This window comes from Microcebus murinus, chromosome 10 (genome assembly GCF_040939455.1).
Source record: "Microcebus murinus isolate Inina chromosome 10, M.murinus_Inina_mat1.0, whole genome shotgun sequence".
NCBI lineage: Eukaryota > Metazoa > Chordata > Mammalia > Primates > Cheirogaleidae > Microcebus > Microcebus murinus.
The window spans coordinates 24271931-24297539 of NC_134113.1; the positions used below are offsets into that span (position 1 = coordinate 24271931).

A 25609-nucleotide genomic window follows, 5' to 3' on the forward strand; every position below is an offset into this window, starting at 1 on the left:
GTTTAACCTAATATTAAAATTATTTCACTACAAGTACTTTTTCCTCACAACACAGAAGTTTGGAAAATGATGCTCTTTTTGTGTTGATTCAGTAGTTAAATACTTGTGATATTCTACCAAGATACAGGAGGAGTAACATGTTAGCAAGGAAAGATGATGAGTTTAGTTTTGAACTTAATGTTGAATTTGAGGTGTCTGAATAGAGCTGCCCATAGATAGTTGGATACATAGCTCTGAAGCTCACAAGTGAGATTTTGGATCGAGCAAAGTAGATGGTGATTAAACCCATGGGCTCTAGGGGTTAAACTGTGATTGTTAAGGTAGAAAACATTCTACCAAGTGTTTTTACCAATGAGAAAATTGGCAGCCCAGTTTTAGATTCCTTCCTCTTAACTGCTTTGCTATAGCACCTCTCTCAAAAGAAGAAATGTAAAGAATACTCTGCTGATAATCAGACACACAGGAGTTCAAATCCTGACTTGTCCTTTTACTTAGTAGCTTTGTGACTTTGGCTCAGTTATTTAACTTTTCTGACCTTCAGTCTCCTTATCCGGGGGATGACACCCTAACCCTAGAGAGTTGTTGTAAGGACTATGTTCAACATGTAATACCTGGCAAATTGGATCTGTTCATTCAATGCTAATTCCTTTTTCCCTCTAAGCTAGAGGACATTTCTTGCTTCATACTTTCATTTTCTGTGGAGTGTCTTTCATAGATGTAAAGGAGCACTTAAAAATGAAGCCAGGGCAACTGTTTAGCTTCTGACTATTGAATTATCTACATACAATTTGATGATCAAATGTCGGCACTGGTCAAGAGAGATTGTATGTACATGATGGATTTGTATTTTACTATTTTATATATTTAACAAAATTGCTTCCTGTGTGTCTTGCACTTTTCTAAGCAAGCACTTCAGAAGTATTAACTCATTTAATATTCAAAATAACCTTATGAATTAGGCACTATTATTATTCCCATATGGCAGATGGATAAACGATGCATTGAGAGGTTAAGTAACTTGACCACTGTCACACAGTAGGCTTTGGAGCCAGGATTCAGAGCCCCTAGTCCATGCTTTTATCCACTATACTACTAGGTAAGAGATATAAATAAAAGGAATCAATTCATACTGTTTAATGTCCTTTCATCTTCCTGAGGCCTTTGGTAATTGTTTCTTTTATCTATTTTCCTACAGTAAAAAAATGGTAATTTGTCTCAAAGCATCTTTTAATCTTAGAAATAGAAATATGTACAGACAGTTTTAGCCATTTAGAGGAAAAAATGCTTAAAATATGAGTCAATATAGTGCTATCAATAGCAGCTATCTCTGTAATAACAACAGAATTGTTCTTGTTGTTTTTTTTTTTAATTTTCTAGGCTCCATATAATTAATTTAAACATGAGAGAGCATGCGTGCATTTTTTTTTTTTTTTTCAAGAAAAGTACTGGTTACCTTCCTGGAAGAGCACATGTATTTTTCAAAGGCTCTCACTCCCTTCCTAGGAATGAGCAGCTGTAGCCAGGAAGCACATGAAATAAGAAACAGTGCCAGTGGCAGGAGGCCTAGGTTAAAGCTTAAGGAAATTCCCCAGATGATGTTTCTAAAGGGTATTCAAAGGGCATAGACCAGGTAGAAAACAAAATCTAGGATTATTTCAATGGAAACAATTCTCCATTTTATCTTCTCCCAAAGCTTTCCAGTTCAAAGAAAGATAATAGTGTACTCATGGAAAACTGATAGATAAACAATGATATTTTTTTTTTATCTGAAAACTCAGGTCCTATCTTCTGTGTATATTTATTATATGATCTAAGTTTGGCCCTTACATCTTTCATATCAGTTTTTCTTTGTGCAAAGGGGCACAACTATTCCCTCCCACACATTGATGCTGTGAAGCTAAATGAGATAATGTTTACAGTTCCATGCAGGAAGGACATTAAAGATACTCAAAATATCACTATTTTCAGTCCTTCCTTTCTTTGGAAATAGATAGTAATGCCACATATACACAGTGTTGTTGAAGAGTCAAATTTTCCATTGAAGTGATCACTTTTTCAGAAAATAGATACTTGGTCCAGTAAGGACTAAAAGTTTCTTTAAAAGATGTTAACCGTTTTCAAATTGAGTAATTCAAATTTGTTGATTTATTCTTTAAATTAATGTTTATTGAATGCTTACTACATGCAATGCATTTTAATGGCAATCTTTCCTTTTGATTAAACAAAATATATTTTACCTTTTATTAATGACTGTAGGATATCAATACATAAAAAGAGGATTTTACTTGGCTTCAAATGTAACATCAGCCGACATCACAAAGCTGTTAATTCATTTTTAGACTATAGAAATATAAGCCCTAGACCTAAATTAAGGGAACTATTAGTTCTGCTCCATTCTACATTGATCAGACAAACCTGGAATTGAGGTCTAGGTCCACAGTACAAACTGAAGTATATCTGTAAGGGGTAATTAGGATGGTGAAAAGTTTGGAAATCATGTCATATGGGCAATTAAACAAACATCTGGATAAGAGGATAGTTAAGAGGAAGCAATAAAACTTGACTTCAACTCTTCAAATACCTATCAGAAGAGAAACTGGACTTACTCTGTACAGTTGCAGGCGACTAAACTATAAACATAGATAGAAGTTTAAGAAGAGAGATGTCCCAGTGAAATAAAACAGTGCCAAAAATAAGTGGGACTGCTTTTGAGGCTTTTGTTTATTGAGATTTTTAGAACATAAATTGAATGACCACTGGACAGAGATTTTGTGGAGAGGGTTCCCAATAGGGTGAGAAATTGAGCTCAAGGGTCCCTTCTGATTCGGCATGTCCTATGATCCATAAGGAACCTCACGTACTGTACTAAGGTATAATAGAGAGTGATGCCTTTATAGCCTTTGGGTGCTTTGCCTCTTCATTAAAAGGCCTCAGACTGCTGTAGGCTTTGGGGTTTTGGGGGGTTTTTTTGGTCCCTATGGATAGTTCTTATAATTTCCCCACTCCCTCCCCAACCTTATTAGCTCAAGTGGCCTCAACTTACGCTGTCTTTAACAGCATCCCATTCCATTCTAATTTGTTACTTCTAATATGCTGTGGTCTAGAAAAATATCATAACCAAACATATCAGACTTGTACGAATAATTTAAATAAGGACCTGAAGGGCTCTCCCTTGAGTGAGGTCTTTGGCAGATGGACTTTTTGCCATCTATTATATTTTAGTTATTAAAGGCCCTTTGAACTTTCTTCCAAGTTCTCAGGAATATTCTAAATCTCATTGGTCAGTTATCTGGCTTCTGGAAACTTGTTATTTCAATTCTATATACGTTTGCTAAGCTTCCTACTAATTCATAAAACGACAAAAAACATTCTGAATCCATTACCGAAATTTTCAAAAACACGAAATCATAGGCACTGATATACTTACCATTGAGCAAGATTTTCTTTATATAGGTAAACTTTTTCTGGATAGCATCTTCAAAATGATAATATAATTTATAGCTAAAATTAGACTATATAAGGAAATGAAGTTGATTAGAATGCTGACTACTTTTCTCTTGGGAGCTGCTTCATATATAAAGTATCCATGTAGAATGGACACCTTTACGACATGCGAAATCATTTGGAGTTCATTGGTCTTCTCCTTAGTCCCTATATAACAATAGTTTCAACATAACTCAGTCAAAAACATTTAATGAACATTTACTGCAGGTGTTCCCAGTAAAGGATAGTAAAGAACGTAAGAAAAACATAACGTTTGTACAAAGTGAGTTTTAAAGACTTCTCTATTCTGAATGAGCTTATTAAAGTAAATAAGAAACAGTTAATCAAGTGCAATCAAGGAAGTATATTATCAGTGCAGGATTGGTGCAGATAGTAAATGCTTTTGAAATGTGTAATGAGAAATTGAGTAGTTCTGTGCTGGCTTTGTGAGCACATGTGCTAAAACTGGAAGATTAGCATGGCCCCTGCACAAGGAAGGCATACAACTTTGTGAAGTGTTCTGTATTTTTAACAATATATCGTATTCTTGAACAATGCTAAGAGAGTGGGTATAGTGTTCTCACCACAAGAATGATAAATATGTGAGGTAATGCATACGTTAATTAGCTAGATTTAGTCATTCTGCAATATGTGCATACTTTAAAACATGATATTGTACACGAAAAATACATACAATTTTATCTGTCAATTTAAAAAATGGAGCAGTTCTGCCTAAATGTACTAGATTCAAAAGTTAATAATAAATGTGCATTTTTTTCTTTCCTTCTTTCTTTTTTTCAATTTGCCTTGGCAATTAGGTTAATATTTGTGCCGAAAGCCTTTGGTTGCTATAATTTCCTATCATTTATTTGGTAAAAACAATTGGAAAGGTGTTTCAGTGATTCTATTAGGAGCATATAAGACATGAAAGCCCCAACGTTGCCAATATTAGAAAACTAAAAGGGTTTGTTTTCTAAAATGGATGATGCTGTACGAATTGCTGTCTCATACCTTTTGCCACTTCCCAGTGTTGGCCAGGAGAACGATCTTAATGTCTCCCAAATGGATTACGCTGACCTCAACCCAGTTCCTCCAGGGAGATATAAATTTATAAGTTCCTGGCTGGGTCATTGTAAATAATAACTACATATACCCTAAAGCTCTGAATTGTCCTCATCTGTAGCAGACTCAACAAATGAACGATATCTGTAAAGTAGTTAATTTTCTGGAAAATATTCAAAGGCACAAAATGAGCTCTGTAGTACAAAATTACTCTCGACTTAACTTTTGCCAATTTCCCTGGATGTGTATGTAGAATTATATTTTCAGAGAGCTTGCAAAAGTCCCAGACTCAACTGCTATTTAATCTCCTTCCAGAAGCACCAGCCCTGAGCAATCCTATCTGCAATTAGCTGCGTGTGGTTGCTACCAAACTGTTCCCCATCAGTTATTTCATGACATTATTGTTTCACAGCACTACGTTCTCCGTAGGGTGAGAGTGCTAGGACGGACCGAAGAGCTTTTTGTCATGCCCCTGCCTCTAGACAAGGATGTTCTTAAACTGCCCACTAGTCAATCCTGTGACCCTGTTCTTTTAGCAACCTGAGTTTGAATTAGGGAACACCTTTGACACCCAAATGGGCAAACCCTGGGATCATGTAGGCAGCGATTGTTCAGCCGAGATGCCCACCTGATAAAGGCGGCAGAGGAGCGGCCAGAGCCTCTCAGCGGTCAGCGCTGTCTCGAGGCCCGAGACCCGGGGCTGAGTTGGGGGGTTCCGTCCCGGGTGGTGGGACTCCCGGGGAAGCGGCGGCGGGAGGAAGAGGAGGAGGGTTTGTTTGGCTGGGGGATGTGGGAAGTAGGCGCTAGCCTGTTTCGCGGTTTTTTAAGCCCCTCGGCATGCCCCGACCTGATCAAGAGGGAGTCAACCGCTCTCAGGAATGTTCCAGGAGAAGGTGGGAGACTGCTTCCCCAGGAGGCCTGTGGGTGCTGAAGGGCACCGGGGGGGTCACAGGGAGATGCAGGGCGTGCGCCGGGAGGGGCGCGAGGGCAGCGGGGGGCCGGGCTGAGGCGGGCGGGACGCGCGGGCTGCGAGGCAGCTGGGGCGCCCGCTGGGCGCGGGCCACCCCTCCCCGGGCGGCGGCGGCGACCCGGCCGCGCGGGCTGCACCGCCCGGGCTGTCAAGCGCGGGGGGCGGGCGGGAGGAAGGGGTGGAGGTGCGAGGGGAGGAGGGCTGGCACCGGAGCGCCGCGGTGTCGGTGCAATAAAAATGCATCCCATGGAACTGCCCATGGAGAAGGACGGGACCGAGACGCGGCGGCCAGAGGAGGTGGTAAGAGCGGAGGAGGACGCCCAGGAGGCGGCGGCGGCGGCGGCGGCCGGGAAGTGAAAGGTCTCGCAAAGTTCAGCAGCGGCTGCGGGCGCCGATCCCCGGGCTAGAGGCGGACGAGCCCGCAGGGGCAGGGCGGCCAGGCCGGCTATGGTCCCGGGGCTCCCGCCGCCCCCCAGCTGCCCGGGCCCCGCCAGGCCGGTGCTCCAGGGTCACCCCACCGCCCGGCGCGGCCCCGGCCCGCTGCTGCCCGCCGCCCGCGCCCACTGACCGAGCCCGGCGCCCCCGGAGGACGAGGAAATAAAGAGCCCCAGTTCCTTCGGAGGACTGCTGGCGCTTCAGCCCGCAGCCCAGAGGTCTCGGCTCCCTCCCGCACCCGCGCGACCCGGCTGCTCCCGGCTCCTCACGGCCATGGGGAGCTGCGCGCGGCTGCTGCTGCTCTGGGGCTGCTCCGCGGTGGCCGCAGGTGGGTGGTGACGCGGCCGGGCCCCCACCCCCTTCCCTCGCTCCTTCTCTCCCCGGCTCGGACTCGGAGGTGCAGGGGAGCCCAGGCTGGGAGCGCAGAGCTCTGCTCCCGAGGGTGAAATGAGTGGCCATGTTCCGCCTCCTTTCCCCGGGCCCCGCACTTTCAAATACTATTGATTTTTTTTTTTTTTTTTTTTGCAACTGAGATACCCATGCCCTTGGATAACCCGATATCCTGGGTGCGCCCTGCCGGAGATACCGCGACCGGGGCCTCTTTCTCGGTTTGGCTGGTAAAAAACTGCCTTTCCACTTTGTGAGGGAACAAAGGACCCAGCTCGCCATCCCCCGGCACTTCATGGCCTGAGGAATGATGAGGAGGGGTGGCCCAGCGACCCTGGGCGCGCGTGGGCCGGGGCCGGTCTCCCCTTTGGAGCGGTCACCAGTGCCCCCGACCTCATGCTGGGTTTTAGGGAGCCAGGTAGGGACACCTGGGGCGGGGGCGAGCGCCCTCTCCGCGGTGCAGCGGCTGGAACGCAGCGGGACTCTGAGTTGGGACAGCAGGTGGTGATCGCCCTTCGGTTTGCACGGAGCTGGCTGGCCGCCCCTGGGGAATTGGTACCCTGGCCGAGGCTCGGCGGGAGGTCGGAGGCGGGTCCGCTCCCTGTCGCCGTTACTGGACAACAGGCAGAGGCGTCGACAGATGCCCTCTTCCCTCCCACTCCCATCCTGGCTTGCCTGGGACACCCTAGGCCACCGGTTCCTGGCTTGTCGTTTCTATATTCGGGAGCCCCTTCTGCGCGTCTCCCCCGCCCCCCCCTTACGGGTCACCCGGTTTCCAGGCAGGCGTAAGTGCAGCTGTGTGGGTGAGGGGCAGAGACGTGAGGGACTCCGCAGCCATCCAGGCTCTCGTGCAAACCTCGCCTGCTCCAGAAAGGGGAGCGTGGACTAGAGGGACGGACTGGTAGACCGAGAGCACTGTCGCACGCATCTCTTCACTTTGGCTTTTTCCACTCCCCTCCAGAGCCTCTGGCACCCGGTAAAATCCAGGTTTTAGGGTTTGCATCCCAAACCAGTCGGAGTGATGGCAGCATCTGTGGTAAACTTGGACAGTCACTTTAGGGATTTCCAAGTATTTTGCCCACAGATTATTTGGCTCAGATCTTTTCTGGACTTATTAGTTTAAGGGCATTTAAAATTATTCAGTACTTTTCCCAAAAAGCTGTTAAAGGTCTAAGATTTTACTTTAATTCTTTCTGCTTTTGCATCTTCAAAAGTGAACTTTAATAAACCTTTCCCGCTTCAAACCATGTTACGGCAAAAACATGCAAGCAATAGAGAGGTTGTAAATAAATATCACAAGGCAAATGTTTCAAGTTAAAAATACTTGTACAGGCAGTATATGATTTTCCCCGAAATGCTTTACAGGTGAGTCATAGCACACTGTGTGTTTGTGTGATTCTGGCCACAAGCAATTGTTGCCCCAGCTAATCAGGAAAGTGGCAAACAGAGTCTAGGTATAATGTGCACTTTAATTTGACATTTAAAAAATTAATACCTAAGGAAGCTGTTTATTTTGGTTGCAAGGCTATGTGGGGTTGGGTTTTGTCAGTGTGTGAAAAGTGTCTGTTTCAGCCTAAGCTGTCATTTGGCTCCCTCCAACACTACTGTGATAACAGTTCAGAGCTACTGCTTTTTAAGAAGCAGAAACATTCAATTAGCCAGAATTTAGGGTTTGATTTCCTTTTTCCCTCTTTTTCTCTCTGTTTTAACCTTTAAAATAGATAATTTTGCTTAAGGTATTCATAATTAAAATGACAAACCCAAATTAAAGGATTATAATAGGTAGTCAGAATGTTAATAAGTGGATAATGTTTATCATTTCCAGTAATTTTGAAACATTAAAGTCTGTTGGACCTTTGTTTGGGAGGAAGAGTGTGTTTCTTTAAGAAGGTGTTTCAGTTCACAGATAATGTTTAAAGGTGCTGTTAGTAGCTGCCAGACTGTAAACATTCTCCTGTTAAGCAAACAGGTAACTACTATATAACCTGTCACAGGTAGAAACCCTCAACAGACAGAGAGCTTGTAGTGTAAAATAAAGTTTCCTGCCATTTGGCAGCTTTGAGTTTTTTTTTGGTTTTTTAGGGTTTTTTTTGGTAGCTATGTTTACTTAATATTGGGAATGGATACTGCACATCTGAGCTCCAGTGGTCTCTAGCTTTGCCTCCCCCTAAATGAATTCCCATTGTATATATATTAAATATCTCATATTGCTTTTCCTAGGCAATGTATCCCTTCATTGGCTTAAAAATATAAAGAAAATAGAATTCTACATTTCCTCCTAAATGCATTCTCATAATAAATGTGTTAAATAATGCTAAAGACTCAAATTATATTTGAAAGGCTAAATTAAGTGATCTTATAAACATATTTTTTAGGTATTGACTTTAAAAACAAATATATTTCAAATATATAAAATGTTTATAAGGCTAACTACTTGAAAAGTTTTAGGCCAATAATCTTCACCCTGATGATTTCATATTCCCTCCTCTCATCCTTTATCTAAAGTGATTTTTCCTCTTATGTGAATTTTACATCTGAACATAAAACACCAAACACCCCCCCACACACACACCTGTATACACAAATGCATTGTGAATGTAGAACAGTGTTCATGCTCAAATATGGTAGAACTTCTCCTATATTGAAAGTCTCAAGCTCTTGGCAGGTGGGATGCCTTGTCCATTGCAGATGGACTAGGTAGCTGGAAGAGCTTCCCAGATGGGTTTTTGTCTTGAATAACATATGCTTTCCCCTCCTTAGGACTGAGTGGAGTAGCTGGACTGAGTTCACGCTGTGAAAAAGCCTGCAACCCTCGGATGGGAAATTTGGCCTTGGGGAGAAAACTCTGGGCGGACACCACGTGTGGCCAGAATGCCACTGAACTGTACTGCTTCTACAGTGAAAACACTGACCTGACGTGTCGGCAGCCCAAGTGTGACAAGTGCAATGCTGCCCATCCTCACCTGGCTCACCTGCCGTCTGCCATGGCAGACTCCTCCTTCAGGTTTCCTCGCACGTGGTGGCAGTCGGCGGAGGATGTGCACAGAGAAAAGATCCAGTTAGACCTGGAAGCTGAATTCTACTTCACTCATCTAATTATGGTGTTCAAGTCCCCCAGGCCGGCAGCCATGGTGCTCGACCGGTCCCAGGACTTTGGGAAAACATGGAAGCCTTATAAGTACTTTGCAACTAACTGCTCAGCCACATTTGGCCTGGAGGATGATGTTGTCAAGAAGGGAGCTATTTGCACTTCTCGATACTCCAGTCCTTTTCCGTGCACTGGAGGAGAGGTAAGGGCACCCGTTTAACTCTACACTGTAAGGAAGGAAGAAAAATGTTACCAGCCCACATTTTTTTTAAAGCATGAAGCTATACTTGTAGGAACATGAATGAAATTAGAATTTTTCATGAGCTTTATTTGTCATAAATTATTTCTCAGCCTTAGACATGGATGTGTAGTCATTTTCAAGTAGATCACCTACTGGCTGGGTTTAAGTCAGAACTCTAAAATTCTAATTTTTTTCATTTAAAGAAAGAGCAGACACACATCATCGCTCTACCATAGAGGCTTAAAGGCTTAAAAGGCTACTGATTTCTTCAGTTAGTGGGACTACTTATTGTGTTTCTGAAGGGGGAAGAGTTACTGAGACAGCCTGTTCCCGGAGCCCACACAGGGTATCTTCCTGATACTGTTAATATAAATAGGAAGTAAATAAAAACAAAGCCAAGGAAGAAAAAAAAATCTGTTTGTCAGAAGGATACTTTTGTATGACAGTGGAGTTTTATTGTTAAGTCTAAGAGTGCATGGCAAGCAAATGAAGGTAGCTTCTTTTAAGACACAAAGGTACCCTGTGGGTTGCAGACATATCGGTTCCAGTTTAGGCACTTGGGTCTATCCTGGACCCAAGGCCATCTGAAGCTCATTCTGCAAAATACCCTCCTTAGCTACTGATCCAATTTATGTACTAAATGTTTTCTCTTTGTTTAATATTTCTCTTCCTCTACAGGGGGAACAGTTCCTTTTAACTTATGTGGCAGTACCTAGAAAGTACCCCCTCCCAAAAATAGTAAGAACATTTAGAGAAAACTGGATGAAAACAGATTAAGAGGATATTGTACCTTCAATAAGTAGATCAATAAATGTTGATTCAGAAAAATGAGAAGAGAGAGTATAATCTTTCTAATTCTAGTACATGTCATGAACATATAGACTAGATAAGTGGTTCTCAATAGGGATGTTTCCCCACCCCCCCATCCCGCACCCCCAGAGGACATTGGGACATTTGGCAATGTGTGGAGACATTTTTGTTGGGGGGAGGAACACACTGGCATCTAGTGGGTGGAGACCAGGGCTGCTGCTAAACCTCAGACAATGCATGAAACAGCATTCCCCACCCCACCCCCAACAAACAATTATCTAGCCCAAAATGTCTATAGTACCAAGGTTGAGAAAGCCTGGACTATTAGGCACACATCCAATGCATGCGTTACAATGGCTACAGAAACTAGGATAAGCACTCTACTAGCATCATTTATACAACTATTCTCAGACTGGTTGTATTTAATAAGCTTTTATTGAGCCCCTGCTATGTGTCAGGTGCTGTATACGGTGCTACCAATTCTGCTTTTAGAGTAGAGTGGGGCAGGGCTTGCCAGGGGCTTGATGAAAAGGTTGATTTGGGAACTCTTTCCCCCTACTACCTTAGACACATGGGGACTTTCGCCATATCCTCCAGCTAGTTCTTCTGTGTGTACACTGAAGACACCACCAAGAATAGTGCTGCTGGCATCAGAACCAAGTAGGACATGGTGTAAGCAGCACACCAACTTTTCTGTTCTTATTCATGGTCCCTAAAGTTGGCCTAATGTTGTAAGCTGGTTTGCACCCTGTCATGTTGGACATTTTTAAAGATACCAGGACAGGAAAGAGACAGATAAGTTAGACTCATTGTTTTTGTGTGTGGAGGATACTTTGTGTTGAAAACAAATGAATGGCTTGAACTCTCAAATTGCCTTGGAATTGATCTATGGCTCATATCGGCTCCCTGCATCTCAGTGCTACTGGGCCATGTGTATCTAGGAAGCAGAGAGAATACAGTTTTGGTAACCAGATGGCAGGCATGCTTGCTTAGCAAATATCACATTCAACTTATTACAACGGTCTAGAATTACATAGAGATGACTAAAGTAACATTTAACTAACCTATAGTGGAAGTGCAATCTTGTGTTCTTTAAAGTCAGACTACTTACTGGCATCATGCTTACATCAAATTCTAAGCAGACAGGAACTAAAATTTATGTTAGTTATTTCAATATGCAGACACTTTCTAGACTGAGTTTGTAAACATTTTTAATTGTAGTTGTTATTTTAGCAGACTTATGTTTTAATGGCAAGAAAATCATCAAGCGTGACCTACTTCCTTCTAGAGCATCATTTGCAAGTGTACATTAAGTCATTATAGAATTTCTTCCCTTCAGAGGACAGATTTGGCAACTAATCTACTTTCCCTAGAAAGTAGAGAAGAGAATATTTGTCGAAGATAAGCACCATAGAGAATCTACCTGGAAATGATTTTTACCTACCTTTCCTCTGTCACTTTGGAATATAAATTAGTGCTGATTTACAAATTTATTTTGCAGTTACAACTCTATATCATCAGTGTCCATCTTTAGAAATTGAGTGTTCTGAAAAATAAGCTAATTAATCTAGTTTCAAATAAGAAGTCTCAAATTCATTTATTGCTTATTTACAGTATTATAGATTTGTATCTTCCTCCATTATATATAAGACTTCTCTAGGTATTGTCCTACTACTCAGGCTAACATAAATATATCCCAGACTTAATTTGTTTCTAGCATTCATTCAAAAATACTGCTTTGGGTTTTGAGAACTGGTAGCTTCATGTCTAAGGCATCAGATACCTCCATCGACAGAGTTGAAAGCACCAGTCATCTGAAAGAAGACTTTAAACACATAGGCCACAAAATCCACCCAGAAGAACACTTTTTAAATGAACATTAAACCGGCTACACAGAAACTTCCTAAACTGGCCAGCAGTTTTAAAGAATGGGATTGTTATCCTAAAATGTATCCCTACCAAGGAGATGAGATTGAGGCTCGAAGGCAATGTGATTTTCCCAACAACACACAGTTATGTGACAGAGCTAGGACTAAGTCCCAAGTCTTTTTTCCTTAAGTCTAGTATTTGTCCCGTAAAACTATGTTCTCTTTCTCGTTGACCCCCAAGACCTTCTGGCAGAGAGATATATTCATCTCCCCCTCCTCCTTCACTCTCTTAAAGTCATTTGCTGCTATTCCCTTGAATATGACATGAAGGTAAAAAAGAATTTGCCAGTTTTCTCCTAAGCAGTTTTCAGGAGAAAAAAGAATTTGCCAAACAGTTTACTCCTGAGCAGTTTTCTCTTGTCCTCTGAGATGTCAGTGGTGTTCTAGAAATAAAAGGTTTCATTGTCAAATTAGGCTGGGAAACACTGACTGGATTTAGCAAAGCTAAACACTTATAAATACATTAATATTCATAAGAATATTATTTATTAAGTACCTTATCTCTTCAAATGGGAGATCTAGGATGTGACATTCCCAAACATGTTTGGCTATGGTGCCCTCTTTTTGCTGAACTCCAGTTACTATCTTTCAGGACTCCAGAGACCCACAGGGCTCAATGTGGGAAATTCTGGGATGGAGGTATAAAGTGCTCCCAAAACCCTGGTGAAAGGCATAGATAGGCCTGGGGCTGATATCAAGTTTGACATCAAGACTGTCTGTCAATTAGGAGCTTAGTCTCCTATTTAGTTGGAGCAGTAGATAATAATAACCCTGAAGCTAAAGATTATAGGTTAATTAGGCTTTTTCTGCATGCAAAGGGGCACCCTCAGCTCACCTCTGGGTACAGAAAACACAAGGAAATGGAGAGATGTGGCAAACCATTTTAGCTTCCACATAGGCCTCGTGAAACTGGAATTTTGATTATCACTGTTTAGGAAACAGCATCTGTTCCAGTGACCCAAAAACAACTCTAAAAGGGATGTGGTTGTTGTCTCCTTAGAAGTGAGCATCACTTGCTCCCTGCTCTATTAACTCTTTATTAAAAGGACTCTATTCAAAATTGGATAGCAACCAACAGATTCTTTTTCTCCAGGGTATTATGAATATATAACACTCAAAGGAATAATATATATTCATATATTATGAATATATAACACTGCTGTAAAGTCAGAGGCAGCAGTACAAAGAAGCCACGAACAGAGGGAGTACCTGGGTCTTGATGCAATACTTAATAGACAAGGATTGTTAAAGAGGGTAAGGATTGTGTCTGGTCTTATTTACCTCTGTATTCCCAGCAGTTAGCACATTGCTTGGATCATAGTAGGCAGTCAATAAACCAAATGAATAAATGAGATGACAAGCAGGAATGGGGTAGGAAAAATGACAGAGAGGGAGAAATGAATAAGCAGCTTTGGACAGGGGAAGGGATTTAGAGACACTGGTTCACATGGAAAAGCTGAGTTGATAGTAATATGAGACCACTTATGGTATGGGAAGGGCAATTAACAACAGATCTTAAATAATGTTTATTCACCCATTCATTCAACTAATTTTCAAGCTACCATGAGATCCCATTCCGGGTGCTAGGGATATAGCAGTGAACACATAAAAATCCCTGTTCCCATGAAACTTAGGTTCTAGTAGGGGAGAAGGTGAGATAAAGAACAAAAAAGTAAAATATACCATATGTCAGGGTGTGATAAATACTAATGAGAAAATAAAACAGGGCAGGGGATGAAAGAATGCTGGCAGGGAAGGGTTTGCTATTTTTAAAACAGATTGAATGATTTGTGTTTGGTGGGATGGACAGTGACAAGGACATTGACTTCTGGTCAAATTTCCATGAGTGAACAAAATCTATAATCAAGGGTCACATTTCTTTCAACCTACAGATATGGGAAAATGAAATTGGCTATTAATTAATATGATATACATTGATAGAAATCCCTTTTGCTAGTGCTTCTTAGAATGAGAGCATTTGAAAAGGAATCTAAATAATGTCCTTGATGGGAAAGAATATTATTATCCATGAGTAATCTGAATCCTAAAGAAGGTGACTTGTCTACAATGACTCAGCTGAAATGTGTATTTCCTAACTTCTGGCCCAGTGCTATTTCCACTGTACTAAGTTAAAATTCCTTAGTGCTAAGTCAGGTGGTGCGAAAGATACAGAAACTATGTATGTTCCTTTCCTTCACAGTCCTTTCAACCCACCAGGTAAGACAATAAATGTGATAATTTATGGACTGATTAATTAAATTATATGAGATAGCATATGATTAATCCCCCAAATATGCTGTGTAGAGAATATGCCTTTCAAGATCCAAATATTTGTCTCTTTAAGCCACTGAAAGGATTGTGTTTCAATGCCTTGTGATAAGTCACAAGTATGCAGAAAATGATAAATTGTTTAGTCAGGTTTTTATGGGCATTTACATTTATTATATGTTAAACAATATTTAGGATTTTTTAAACTTAAAAAGTAAAACAAAGTAGTATATGAAGTAGGAATGCTTTCTAAGCACTGTTCTTTAGTTAGCTACTTGTTTTCTTTGGTTAGTGAAATCTGCTCATGCCCCTTTCTGCAGCAGCAATAGCCTTGAGTCATGATGACAGCTTGTATCTACGGAAGCCTCCTCACGTGCCAGGCACTCTAAGTGCACTGCATTCCTTATTCTCACAAGAACCTCATTAGTTAGGTACCAATATTACGTCCAGTTCACAGATGTGAAGAAACTGAGACTTAGTGAGTCAAAGTAACTCAACAGGCTAACCTATGCCACAGCTGGGATAATTAGCTTGTCTTAAAATTATATATATGATTAGGCTTTATTAAAACTCCAGAATTTAGGCCGGGCATGGTGGCTCATGCCTATAATCCTAGCACTCTGGGAGGTCAAGGCAGGAGGATTAATTGAGCTCAGGAGTTCGAGACCACGCTGAGTAAGAGTGAACCTCCATCTCTACAAATAAAAAATAAAATTAAAAATTTTTAAAAATTTAAAAAAATGTTTAAAAACTCCAGAATTTATAAAGAAAAGAAAAACTAACTGAAATTAAATTGCTCTGGTAATTATTAGGTATTATATAGAACTTACAGTTTAACTGATAATTTATAATTTGGTTGCATGTACTTTGCATAATAAAGTTACTACTTTTTTACATTATATAGAAAAATTATCTATAAGAAGTGAAGATGGCTTGCACTTAATGTTATCCAAAATCATTTAAAATATACTGTATGGGGAATGAGTATCACTGTTCTTCAGTGCTATTTAGCATACTTTTTATTTGATTGGTTTGTTTTTTGAGGGGAGAGAAGTACTTTTTATCTAGCTAGTAACTACTTTAAGTACTGTTCCTAACTTAGTCATCTAATGTATTAATGTTTTACCTTACATCATATTCTCAGCTATAATTTTATTGAATCTACTTAAAAATAAAATGTATATATTTACATAGAGTGATTTGATTATACACACCCTGAGGCTACTCTCTTTCTTTAAGGGTAGGGCTAGAGATCAATTAACAGCATGTTGCCAGAAAATATGCCTTTGGTTTACAGAAAATCCACAGAGTGGTTATCATTTAAAATTATTTAAGGAAGCTACATAAAAATGAGAACAAACCCAGACATTGAATCATTAAACTTTGACTTATTGATTTCAAAGGGTGGATCCCCCAAAATAATACCCTTTCTAGCTATTAAAAAGAAGTTTGCTTAGCATTTGTTTGATTTGCATTTGTTATATTTGATGGTTTACCTTTGCCAATATTTGGTTAAACTATTCTTAAAAGTTTGAGAAATCAGAGTGCAAAATGTTGAGTTGGTAATGACTCATCAAAAAATTAAGGCATGACAATGAAGAAGAGACTAGGGCAGATACCTGAAGCTCAGGTATATTGGGACATATGAGGTGGCTCTAAGGAACGGAGAGCCCTGGAAACAGAATGGGGGTTCTAGGGGTGGGGCTCTGGAAGATGTATCATGCCAGACAATGTGGAAGTGATTGCCTTTGATCAGTCATCAGAAGTGTCTGAAGACACAGTGAGTGTTCTCTCTCCCTCCTCTGCACTCTGGGCCACTCACATTCACTACTGTACCATGTGCCTATCTCTCTTACTCGGTGGTGTTCGCTCCTTGAAGGACATTGTCCTTTCTATCATCATATTAATATTTGCTGTATGGCTCTTAGCCCTCTAATATCTGCATCTGGCACGATCCTGCAAGACATAAATGTCCAAAGTACACTTGTTGAACTGAATTATATGAAATGTAATTATATGTATAAATAATATATGCAATTTATGTCATACAATATATATGAATTGTATAAAATAACAATACTGTGTTTATTAGCTGTGTTGGATGGTACACATCTACTAAGCACTGATCTTTTCAAAGCAGTCATGACTCATTCATTCTTTCTACAAATATTTATAAAGTGCCTCCTACGTGCCAAGAGTCGGGGTTACAGAGCAAAAGTCAAAACTTCCTGCCCTTGAGCTTACATTCTGAATGTAAAGTGGTAACTAAAGTAAGTAAAATATATAGAATGTTAGATAGTGATGAGTGCAAATAAAAAAGCAGGGAAGGGGGCTGGGAAGTGGGGAGGGGCTTAATGTTTGGATAGAGCTCCCAGAGAAGGCCTCATTGAGTCTTTTGAATAAGAACCTGGAGGAAAGTAGTGGTGAGTCATGGGCATGCTTAGGGAAAAGCAAAGGCCTGGGGGGGGCTCTGCCTGGCACCTTCAGGACAGTGAGGAGGCTGGTGCCTCAGCAGAGAGGTTACGGTGCGGTATAGTAGGCAAGATTAGATGGGAGGTGTGGGAAATCATGTGGGGCCTCAAATGTAGGTGCCCAGGATGACCTCAATTTGACCTAGATCGATTAAAGCCTGTTAATTATTTTTAGCATCCTCTTTCACTCTTAGAGAGGTCCCAATTTGGACCATAAGTTATTCTGGGCTTACTCATAAAGTCATTAGTTTTTACTCTGAGTGATATTGAAAGCCACTGAAGATTTTAAGCAGGGGGCTGATATGATCTATTTTTAATAATAGATCACTCTGGCTTGTGTGTTAAGAAAAGACCAAAGAGGGAGGGAGGAAGCAGGCGGAAGGCCATTGCAACAGTCTGGACTAGACCTGATGGTGCACAGACAGGGAGCAGCAGTGGAAATGGTGAAAAGTGGTTGAGTTCTGGATCTATTTTACAGAGCTCCAACAGCATTTGCTGACAGGTTGGATGTGGAGTGTGAGAGAAAGAAGTAAGGGTGTTTTCAGCTTCAGCACCTGGAAGGATGAAATAGCCATTTACTGAGATGGAGTAGACTTGAGGGGAACAGATTTGGAGAGGAATATCCAGAGCTTATTTTTTGCCTTGTTAAGTGTGAGTTGCCTGCCTATTAGACACCCAAGTGGAGATACTGAGGAGGCAGCTGGATCTGTTAGAGTCCAGAGGAGAGGAGGCCTGGACCAAATATATAAATTTGGGAGATGATATTTCCAACTATGAAGCTGGATGAGATCATCAAGGGAGTGAGTGTGGATAGAAAAAAGGAAGGTCTGAGTGCAGAGGAGGAGTCAACCTTAGTCCACTGAGGCTGCCATCACTGGAAATACTTCTGCAACTCTTAAGGCGTATGTAAAAACCAGTGTCACTGATTTATGGGTCTAACTGTTGTTTAATTAAGCAATAACATGAATTGATTAACATTGAGTTACCACAGTCAGAATGGTGGGTGCAAATGCTAAAATGACAACAGAGAGAGAAGCTGGGAATGGCAACTTTAGATTTCAAGAGAGGAACCAGGCCGGGCGCTGTGGCTCACGCCTGTAATCCTAGCTCTTGGGAGGCCGAGGCGGGCGGATTGCTCAAGGTCAGGAGTTCAAAACCAGCCTGAGCAAGAGCGAGACCCCGTCTCTACTATAAATAGAAAGAAATTAATTGGCCAACTGATATATATAAAAAATTAGCTGGGCATGGTGGCGCATGCCTGTAGTCCCAGCTACCCGGGAGGCTGAGGCAGAAGGATCACTCGAGCCCAGGAGTTTGAGGTTGCTGTGAGCTAGGCTGACGCCACGGCACTCACTCTAGCCTGGGCAACAAAGCGAGACTCTGTCTCAAAAAAAAAAAAAAAAGAGAGGAACCAGACCAAGCAGGGAGAAGGGGAAATACTAAATGTATAATATAATAAATGACAATGGAAAGGGGAAAGGGGCCAATAGTTAGGATGCTATATTGAAGGAGAAAGAAAACTTTAAAAATACCATACCTAGCTGAAAGACAAATATGGATTATAGAGACCTTCAGATTTTGAGGCCCTTATATTTCATTTCATCTTGACTCGTCCAATTTTTCATCCCTTTTTTTGACTCTCAAAATTCCCACTCCAGGAACAATTTTTTTAGAAAGCCCCTGGACCATCACAGTATTGGAAACGTAGTTCAAATATAGCATTGCACACATTTTTCTGCTTAGTGTTATGAAATTTGATTTGCAAAATGTGATAGAGAACATCTACCTAATAATGCACAGGAGCTAGATAATTAATCCCATTTAAGTAAAAGTGTTTTTATTTTCACAATTCAATTTATGTGCAGAATTTTTAAGAATTCTTATTAATATTTTCATTAAGTTGAATATATTAATGTTTAATTCTTGTATTAAGGAGGAGAAGAGAAAACCAACATTTAGAGGTCACCATAGAATGTGCCAGTTTCTGTGCTGGGCATTTTGCATACACTCGGTGTATCTCTAAGAAACAAATTCTTTTCCTAGATGGGTTTTCTTGCTAATGAACAAACAAAAACAAAACAACACCCTTCTTTCTATGTCACATTTCTCTTCTCTTCCTCACCTTCCTGCAACTGGCAGAGGAGCAGAAGTCTTCCCAGGCCTCAGCTATGTTTGCTGATGTTACTTTTACACTTCCTAATCACAGTCCCTAAAACAAAAAATAATTATGAAAAATATTCACATGCTTTCTGCATGACATCATCTTCATTTGTGCTGACACTGTGTCTTTGGGCTGCTAGTGAAAAAGGCTTCTCTGTTTTAAAATTGAATTGATGAGAGAAAATGTGATCATCCTCTCATTCTGTTGGGTCTACATGAAGAATTTTTATTCCTTTTTATTTTAGCTGTTCTGACACTTCTGAAGTTCTTGAGGTTTTCCATCAGTTTCTTTTGTAACTGATGCCTACATTTCTCTCATAGCCTTGTTCTCCCTCATCCTACCCTGCCTCCAAATAGAAAGCAAAGGTGAACTGAGGACACAGCAAGCCAGTATCTATCAGGAGAAGCAGGACTCACTCTCCAGGAGCCCTTGTCCTCCTGTTCCCCCATCCCAACATGCCCAAAGGGGTACAGAACTCTCCCTTTTGTAACAATAGCTCCCTCTCTGCTGATTATCAGAGTTCGGAAGAACATAAGCCCACTGGGGGGTCCTATCTGAGGGAATAGTGCAGTAAAAACATGTAGTTTGCAAAAACAAGTGACTGTCAACCCCCCTTCCCAGTTCTCTTACTTCTCATGTGCTCTTTCTGTTCCTGTTTGTTACTTCTGGCCATTTTCCTTTCTCATTTTCACCTCTTTCCTCAAAGCATCTAGTTATGTCACATTAGACCACTTATTTTATCTCTGCTCTGGCTCCTATTTGTCTGCAAAACTGGACACGATACTTAGTCTCCCCTGTAACTTTCTCTCTGGACTCTTCTATCAGTTCTCTCGCTTGCCCTCTTGTCTTGCCATCACATCCCGATCCTAGATCAACCCTACTGTTCACCTTCTTGCTCCTTCAGCTTAGACAGCTGAACTCTACTGGGGAAAATAATAACACGATTGTACTGAGGGATGCTTTTATGTTTTCCATTCTCAATTTGGCCCGCAAACTTCCCTAGAAATCCTTCTTTCTTGAGCTGTCTTTCATTCCCACTAGATTCTTTCAAAGCTTCTCTCTGCTCCTAAGACCTCTCCTCAAACCCCCTGCTCATTCTCAGCTAAAGAGCTTGACCCCTCGCAGAGAAGATAGAAACCTGTGTGGATGGCATCACTGTCAATCCCAGAAAGGCCCATCAAGGCAAAAAGCTGAGCGCTGCTGTCTGTTGCTTTCTCTCCTCCAACCAGCTTCCGCGGTTCACCAGGCCCTGTCGCAGTCTGCTCCAGTCTCTCTTGAGCGGGTGCGCTTCTCTTCACCTCTGCAGCCGCTGTCCTAGTGCAAATCCCCCTTGCTCTTCATCTGCATGTGGTATTGCAGTTCTCTATTCGGTTTCACTTGCTCCCCTATCTATTCTCTGTGCGTCACTCTGAAGGATCTTTTTAAAATAGAAAATGTCACTGTCCTGCTTAAAACTCTTCAGTGACTCCCCAGTTCCCTCATAATATAGTCCACATCCTTTAATGTGGCATTCCGGCCCGTTCTGAGTGCACCCTGGCCTCGTCTTTCACCCCGCCTCCTGCGCTGTCGACTGGCTGGATCTGTTGCATGGCAGGTGCTTCTGCAAGGTGCCCTGTGTGCTCTTCCTAGCCATCTGACCCCTGCCTCCTGCCTGGAGAGGCGCTTCTCTCCTGACCCCCTTCCCCAGTCCTGCCTCTCATTTATCTAAGTTGTCACTCAAAGATGGACAAATAACTAGATTAATTCTTACTTATCCTTATAGAATTTGCTTAAACTTCACCTGTACCAAAATTATGGGTTAGGTGCACTATACATGTGCACCCACAGGACCCTCTGTTCACCTGTCATAATATTCATTGTATTCCTTTGTGGGCTTCTTAAGGTAGTCCAGGCTACACTTAGAGAAACTCCACCTTAGCACTACCTTAGCTGCCTGACACATTAAATAGATGTTTGTCAAATAAATGAACTTGGAGGCATTATTGTTAATATTACTGCTGACAACTTCTTATTGCTTCTTATGGTTTAAAGCATTTTTAATGGCAGAATATCTGGTGTGCAGATATACTAAACTATGTTTGAGAGATGACTTGCTAAGTGTCTTGTAAATTAGCCACTTAGGATGACAGATCCTCAGGCGGACAGTTGATCAGTATAATTTCTCAACAAGGATGATGTCATGGGTTCCATCCCATGGCGGAATACAGCCAAACAAACCATGGGCTCTACTCCTAATCTTTGAAGGCCTGGCACAAAGGGTTCTTGTTGAGATGGAAGGATACAAATGTATCACCACCTTTTGGAAAACAATGCAAGTTGCATGTGAAGGTTCACTTCGGGAGTTTGTTTAATTTTTCATCAATATTATTGGAAATGATTGGGAAGGGTGCCTCCTGCTTACACTTCTGCAGTGTTCCTAGCTGGGCTCCTTGTCACAGTGCTATGTTGGCTGCAAGGGTGGTTGCTTTTTGATTCTGAAAAACAATTGCCTCATGACACTGTGGACAAACTTATGCAACTATTCCTTTCATTTGGATAAAGTGCCAAGCTTGTTACTCTCTTTGCCTAAGAACTGCTAAGCCAAATCCAATTCACTTGCGTTTTTAGAGTTGGGAGGAGAAACTAGTTGCGGAGACACTTTCTTTGGAGAAAGAGGTTTAAATGTTATTTTCCTTGCCACAATGAACAAAGGAAACTCTTTTGTAAGAAATTTCTAAGCTGTGTCTCTTCCCTATTATTTGCACTTCATTGTAGTATATTCCTGTGTTTAAGGAGTTGACAGTCTGATTGGGACTTTTAAATTGCTGTCTCTTAAAGGATGGATAATAATTGAAAGGAAAAGTACACATGTGTAAGGAAAGTCAATTCTCAGAATGGTTGGAGACTGGGGTGTGGTGTGGTGTGGTCAAGGGTGGGTGGGGAAGACAGAGGGATTGGGGAAGGCAAGGCCAGCCCTGGATGCTTAATGTCAAGTACTTTGGACTTGATCCTGTGGGTAGTGGAAATCCATCAACAGTTCTTCTAGGCAGGGATAACATAATCAGAACTATTTTAAGAAAGAAAGCTCAGGGGAGCAGTATGAAAGATTCTTGAGCAAAACTTAGGCCATTAAACTTAATAGTGATAAATGTAAATTCCTCTTTTCAAAAATCAGCTGTACTACCACCAAAGAGGTGTGACTTATCAGCCGTTCATGTGAAAAAGACCTGGAGGTTTTAGTTGACTATGATCTCAATGTGAGTCAACAATATATCATGACTGCCAAAAAAGCTAATGCAATCTTAGGCAACGTTAGTAGAAGAATAACGTTCCAAACCAAGGAAAGAATAGTCCTTCTGTCCTCTCCTCTAATCAAAGCATAGATAGACTATTATGCTCAGGTCAAGATATTCCTATTTAGAGAAAGCTGAGCAGAACTTTTAGTGAGATCAATTAGAAACCTCGTTACATAATGAACAATTAACTTGGGATATTTCGCCTATGAGAGGATTTATGGATGTTCAGGAATTGCTAACATTCTTCAGATGTTTGAAGACGGATTAAATGGGCTCTGATGCTTTCAGTAGGCAAGAGTATGACCAAAGAAAGACTTTCTAAAAAACTAGATATATCCCGAGACCCAAGTGAACTCCCTTCAGTCTCTCATCCCATTAAATATTTCCACAAAGGCTGAATGGTCCACAGTGAGAAACAGCACCCAGAGGTTTGTCTCATGACCCCTGAATGTCCCATCTGACTCTGAATACACAGATTATGATTTAAGAAAACCCTTTGCATCCAACGATTCCCATAGCAGAGGACTTCTGTTGGGTGCTGCTCAACTAGGTCAGTTAGTCTCCCTGCTAGTTGGGCAGGTACCCTGAGTTTTGGTGTGACTCTTGCTCCTGCAAGGGGAGCTGCTCTTCTTAACCACTGAACACAAAGAAGTCACCTAACCGCCGGAGAAAAGGAAGGCAGGGGAACAAGGAAAAGAGTCCTTACTTTCCAGGTCTCTACTTTGTGTTCATGGCTGCCATTTTATCTCTGTGTTCTAATATTACTACGTGTGTGTGGCAGTATGAGTATAGGAGTTGGAGTCTAATCTGTCACCAGGCTCTGGTGGTTCACCACCACCACTGTTAACCTCTCTAGTTTCATCTCCCTCGTCTCACACTCGAACCTCTAAAGTAGTCAAATGGCCGTCTCTGTATTTTAGGGGCCTTAGACTCTTCATTGATAAATTGGATCAAAGTGGGAAAGAATAAGGCACATATAAATGTATTTTATAAATGGCTAAGTACTATGTAAATGCTAATTATTGATAATAATAGAATTCTATTACATTATCAGTAGACTTTGGGGCCAGTTCATCCAGTTATTCAGCAAATATTTGGGTGCCCCCAACATATCTAGCACTATTCTGGGCTCTGAGGATACACAGTAGTACATAAAATAGACATAAAATGCATTCTAAAGCCCAGAAAACTAACCTACAAATATCTTTTTAGAACACACACCATCTGTGTGTTAGGGACTTCCTGTACTGACTTTGGTCAGCTGTCCATGTTTCCAAGAATGTTGAGAGTCTATGTTTTTGCTTAGTGCTTTTGGACAGACATTTAGTTAGAAAACAACATCAGTCTTTGTCATTAATAGTAGATGGGAACATAAAAAATTATATACTTTTTATTAAAGCAGTAGCCTAGTCATCTTCCTAGACAGGCAATAATAGAAATGAGAGGAGTTAGATTTAGAGAAAAAAGAACAAATCATGTGTGCTAAGGACCAATTGTATGTCTTCTTTCCATATTTAGTTCTGCATATCTTTTGTGACTTTATAAATTCTTTTAAAACTGTATTATGAATGTCAAGTACAAGATAAGGAACTAAGTTTTTAAAGATATTTTTAGATGGCAATATTAAGTAAAATGTCTTATCAAAACTGAAAGAAATGTATCCACCTACACCTTCTTGGTATTTTCAGACTCACGAAGGAATTTCCAAGTGATTCTGTTAAGAGGTTGCTCTGTAAAGAACTTAGAGTGAGTGAGTAGAGTTAGGTTCTTAGCTCTCCTCCAAGTTACTTGCCTTTTTATTCTTTTGTTAAGGATAGATACTCTTCATGATTTTATATGACAGGTTAACATGCTTATAAAAATCTCTCTTAAGGTCCTGTTCCAGTTAGGGAGTTATAACATGTTTAAAAGATTATCAGTTTGAAATACTGTAATCAGAACTCAAACACACCTGTTTTTCAAGAACTTTATAAAACATATACCAGGCATGTTTGGAAATTATATCTGGGAGTTCAGTGATGTATTTTTTCTGCTTCTTTTTAGTTCTCCTTCTTCAAAAGCCCACTTAATAAAATGTTGAGCTACTTCTAGATGGTTGAGCAGGTGCTGTGAGTGTAGCCTGGGGGCTCTGTTACCTATGGAGCCGGTCTGTAGTGCTGTAGTCCTCAAAGGCCATTATAATCTTCTGGTCAGTTTCCAGCCAATCACCTTCATCACTTCAACTGCCTAGGGGACAGTAACATGTTTAACTGCTGCGTCTCCCCACACCCCACCCCTCTGTTACCTCAGCCTTACCTGACAGTCTGCCTGTAACCAGAAATACTGTTTTCTCGTGAACTAAATAGTGCACTGTCAGATGTTATGGAAATATGCAGATAAGATCATTCCACTTTAATTCAGATATAAAAATGACTCTTTAATCCCCTTCTTTCCCTCCCAAAATAATGACTTTGGAACTCTAATCCTGTATCCCTGTTTTACCGCCATTGGAATTGAGTGCTCAAGAGGCTACATAAACAATATGTCTCATAAAGAACATATTTTTTTCCTTTTCAAGCCACTGTCTCTACTCAGTCGACTCCATTTTTTTCCCCAACAGCTGTATTGAAAGTATTATAGGTCTTTTAAGATCTAGACATTGCTTAGGTTATGGAAGAATCTTTGAAATTCATTTGGATTAAAAAAAATAGATTGGAAACAGGAATATTCAGACATAGAGGTTAGAATTTGCTGGACATCATAGAGGGGAAAGTGTCTAGAAAATATTGCCATTAGTAATTTATACATATAAATAGAACAGAGGTCATTTGCTACTCAGCCAGAGTGGTAACTGGCCTAGAAACTATGTGATATGAGACACTACAGATATTTTACCTGAGGAATGAAAGTTAAGTTGATGGCTGCCTTAAATATTTGAAGGACTTCCATGTTGAAGATAAAATAGACTTATTCTGTATAGCTCCAAGGCCAGTAATAGAACTCACAAGGAACAGATCCTAGCTTAACACGGAATTTTTTGATAATTAGAAC

At 41.0% G+C, this 25609-nt stretch overlaps 1 protein-coding gene and 1 pseudogene across 2 annotated transcripts in view; both read left to right on the forward strand.

Annotated features, from left to right (window-relative positions):
* Positions 1-3918: 3918 nt before the first annotated feature.
* Positions 3919-4013, forward strand: LOC142873558 (uncharacterized; annotated as a pseudogene).
* A 1761-nt stretch (positions 4014-5774) lies between these two features.
* NTN4 (netrin 4) overlaps positions 5775-25609 on the forward strand; it is a 111851-nt gene continuing 92016 nt past the window's right edge. Inside the window, exons 1-2 of one of the 2 annotated variants that reach the window (XM_012775310.3) lie at positions 5775-6278; positions 9098-9627. In XM_012775310.3, coding sequence (XP_012630764.2) covers positions 6224-6278; positions 9098-9627 — 585 coding nt within the window. In that variant the 5' untranslated portion in view covers positions 5775-6223. The remainder of the gene's footprint in view (positions 6279-9097; positions 9628-25609) is intronic. The other variant, XM_076007095.1, reaches the window with a different exon arrangement.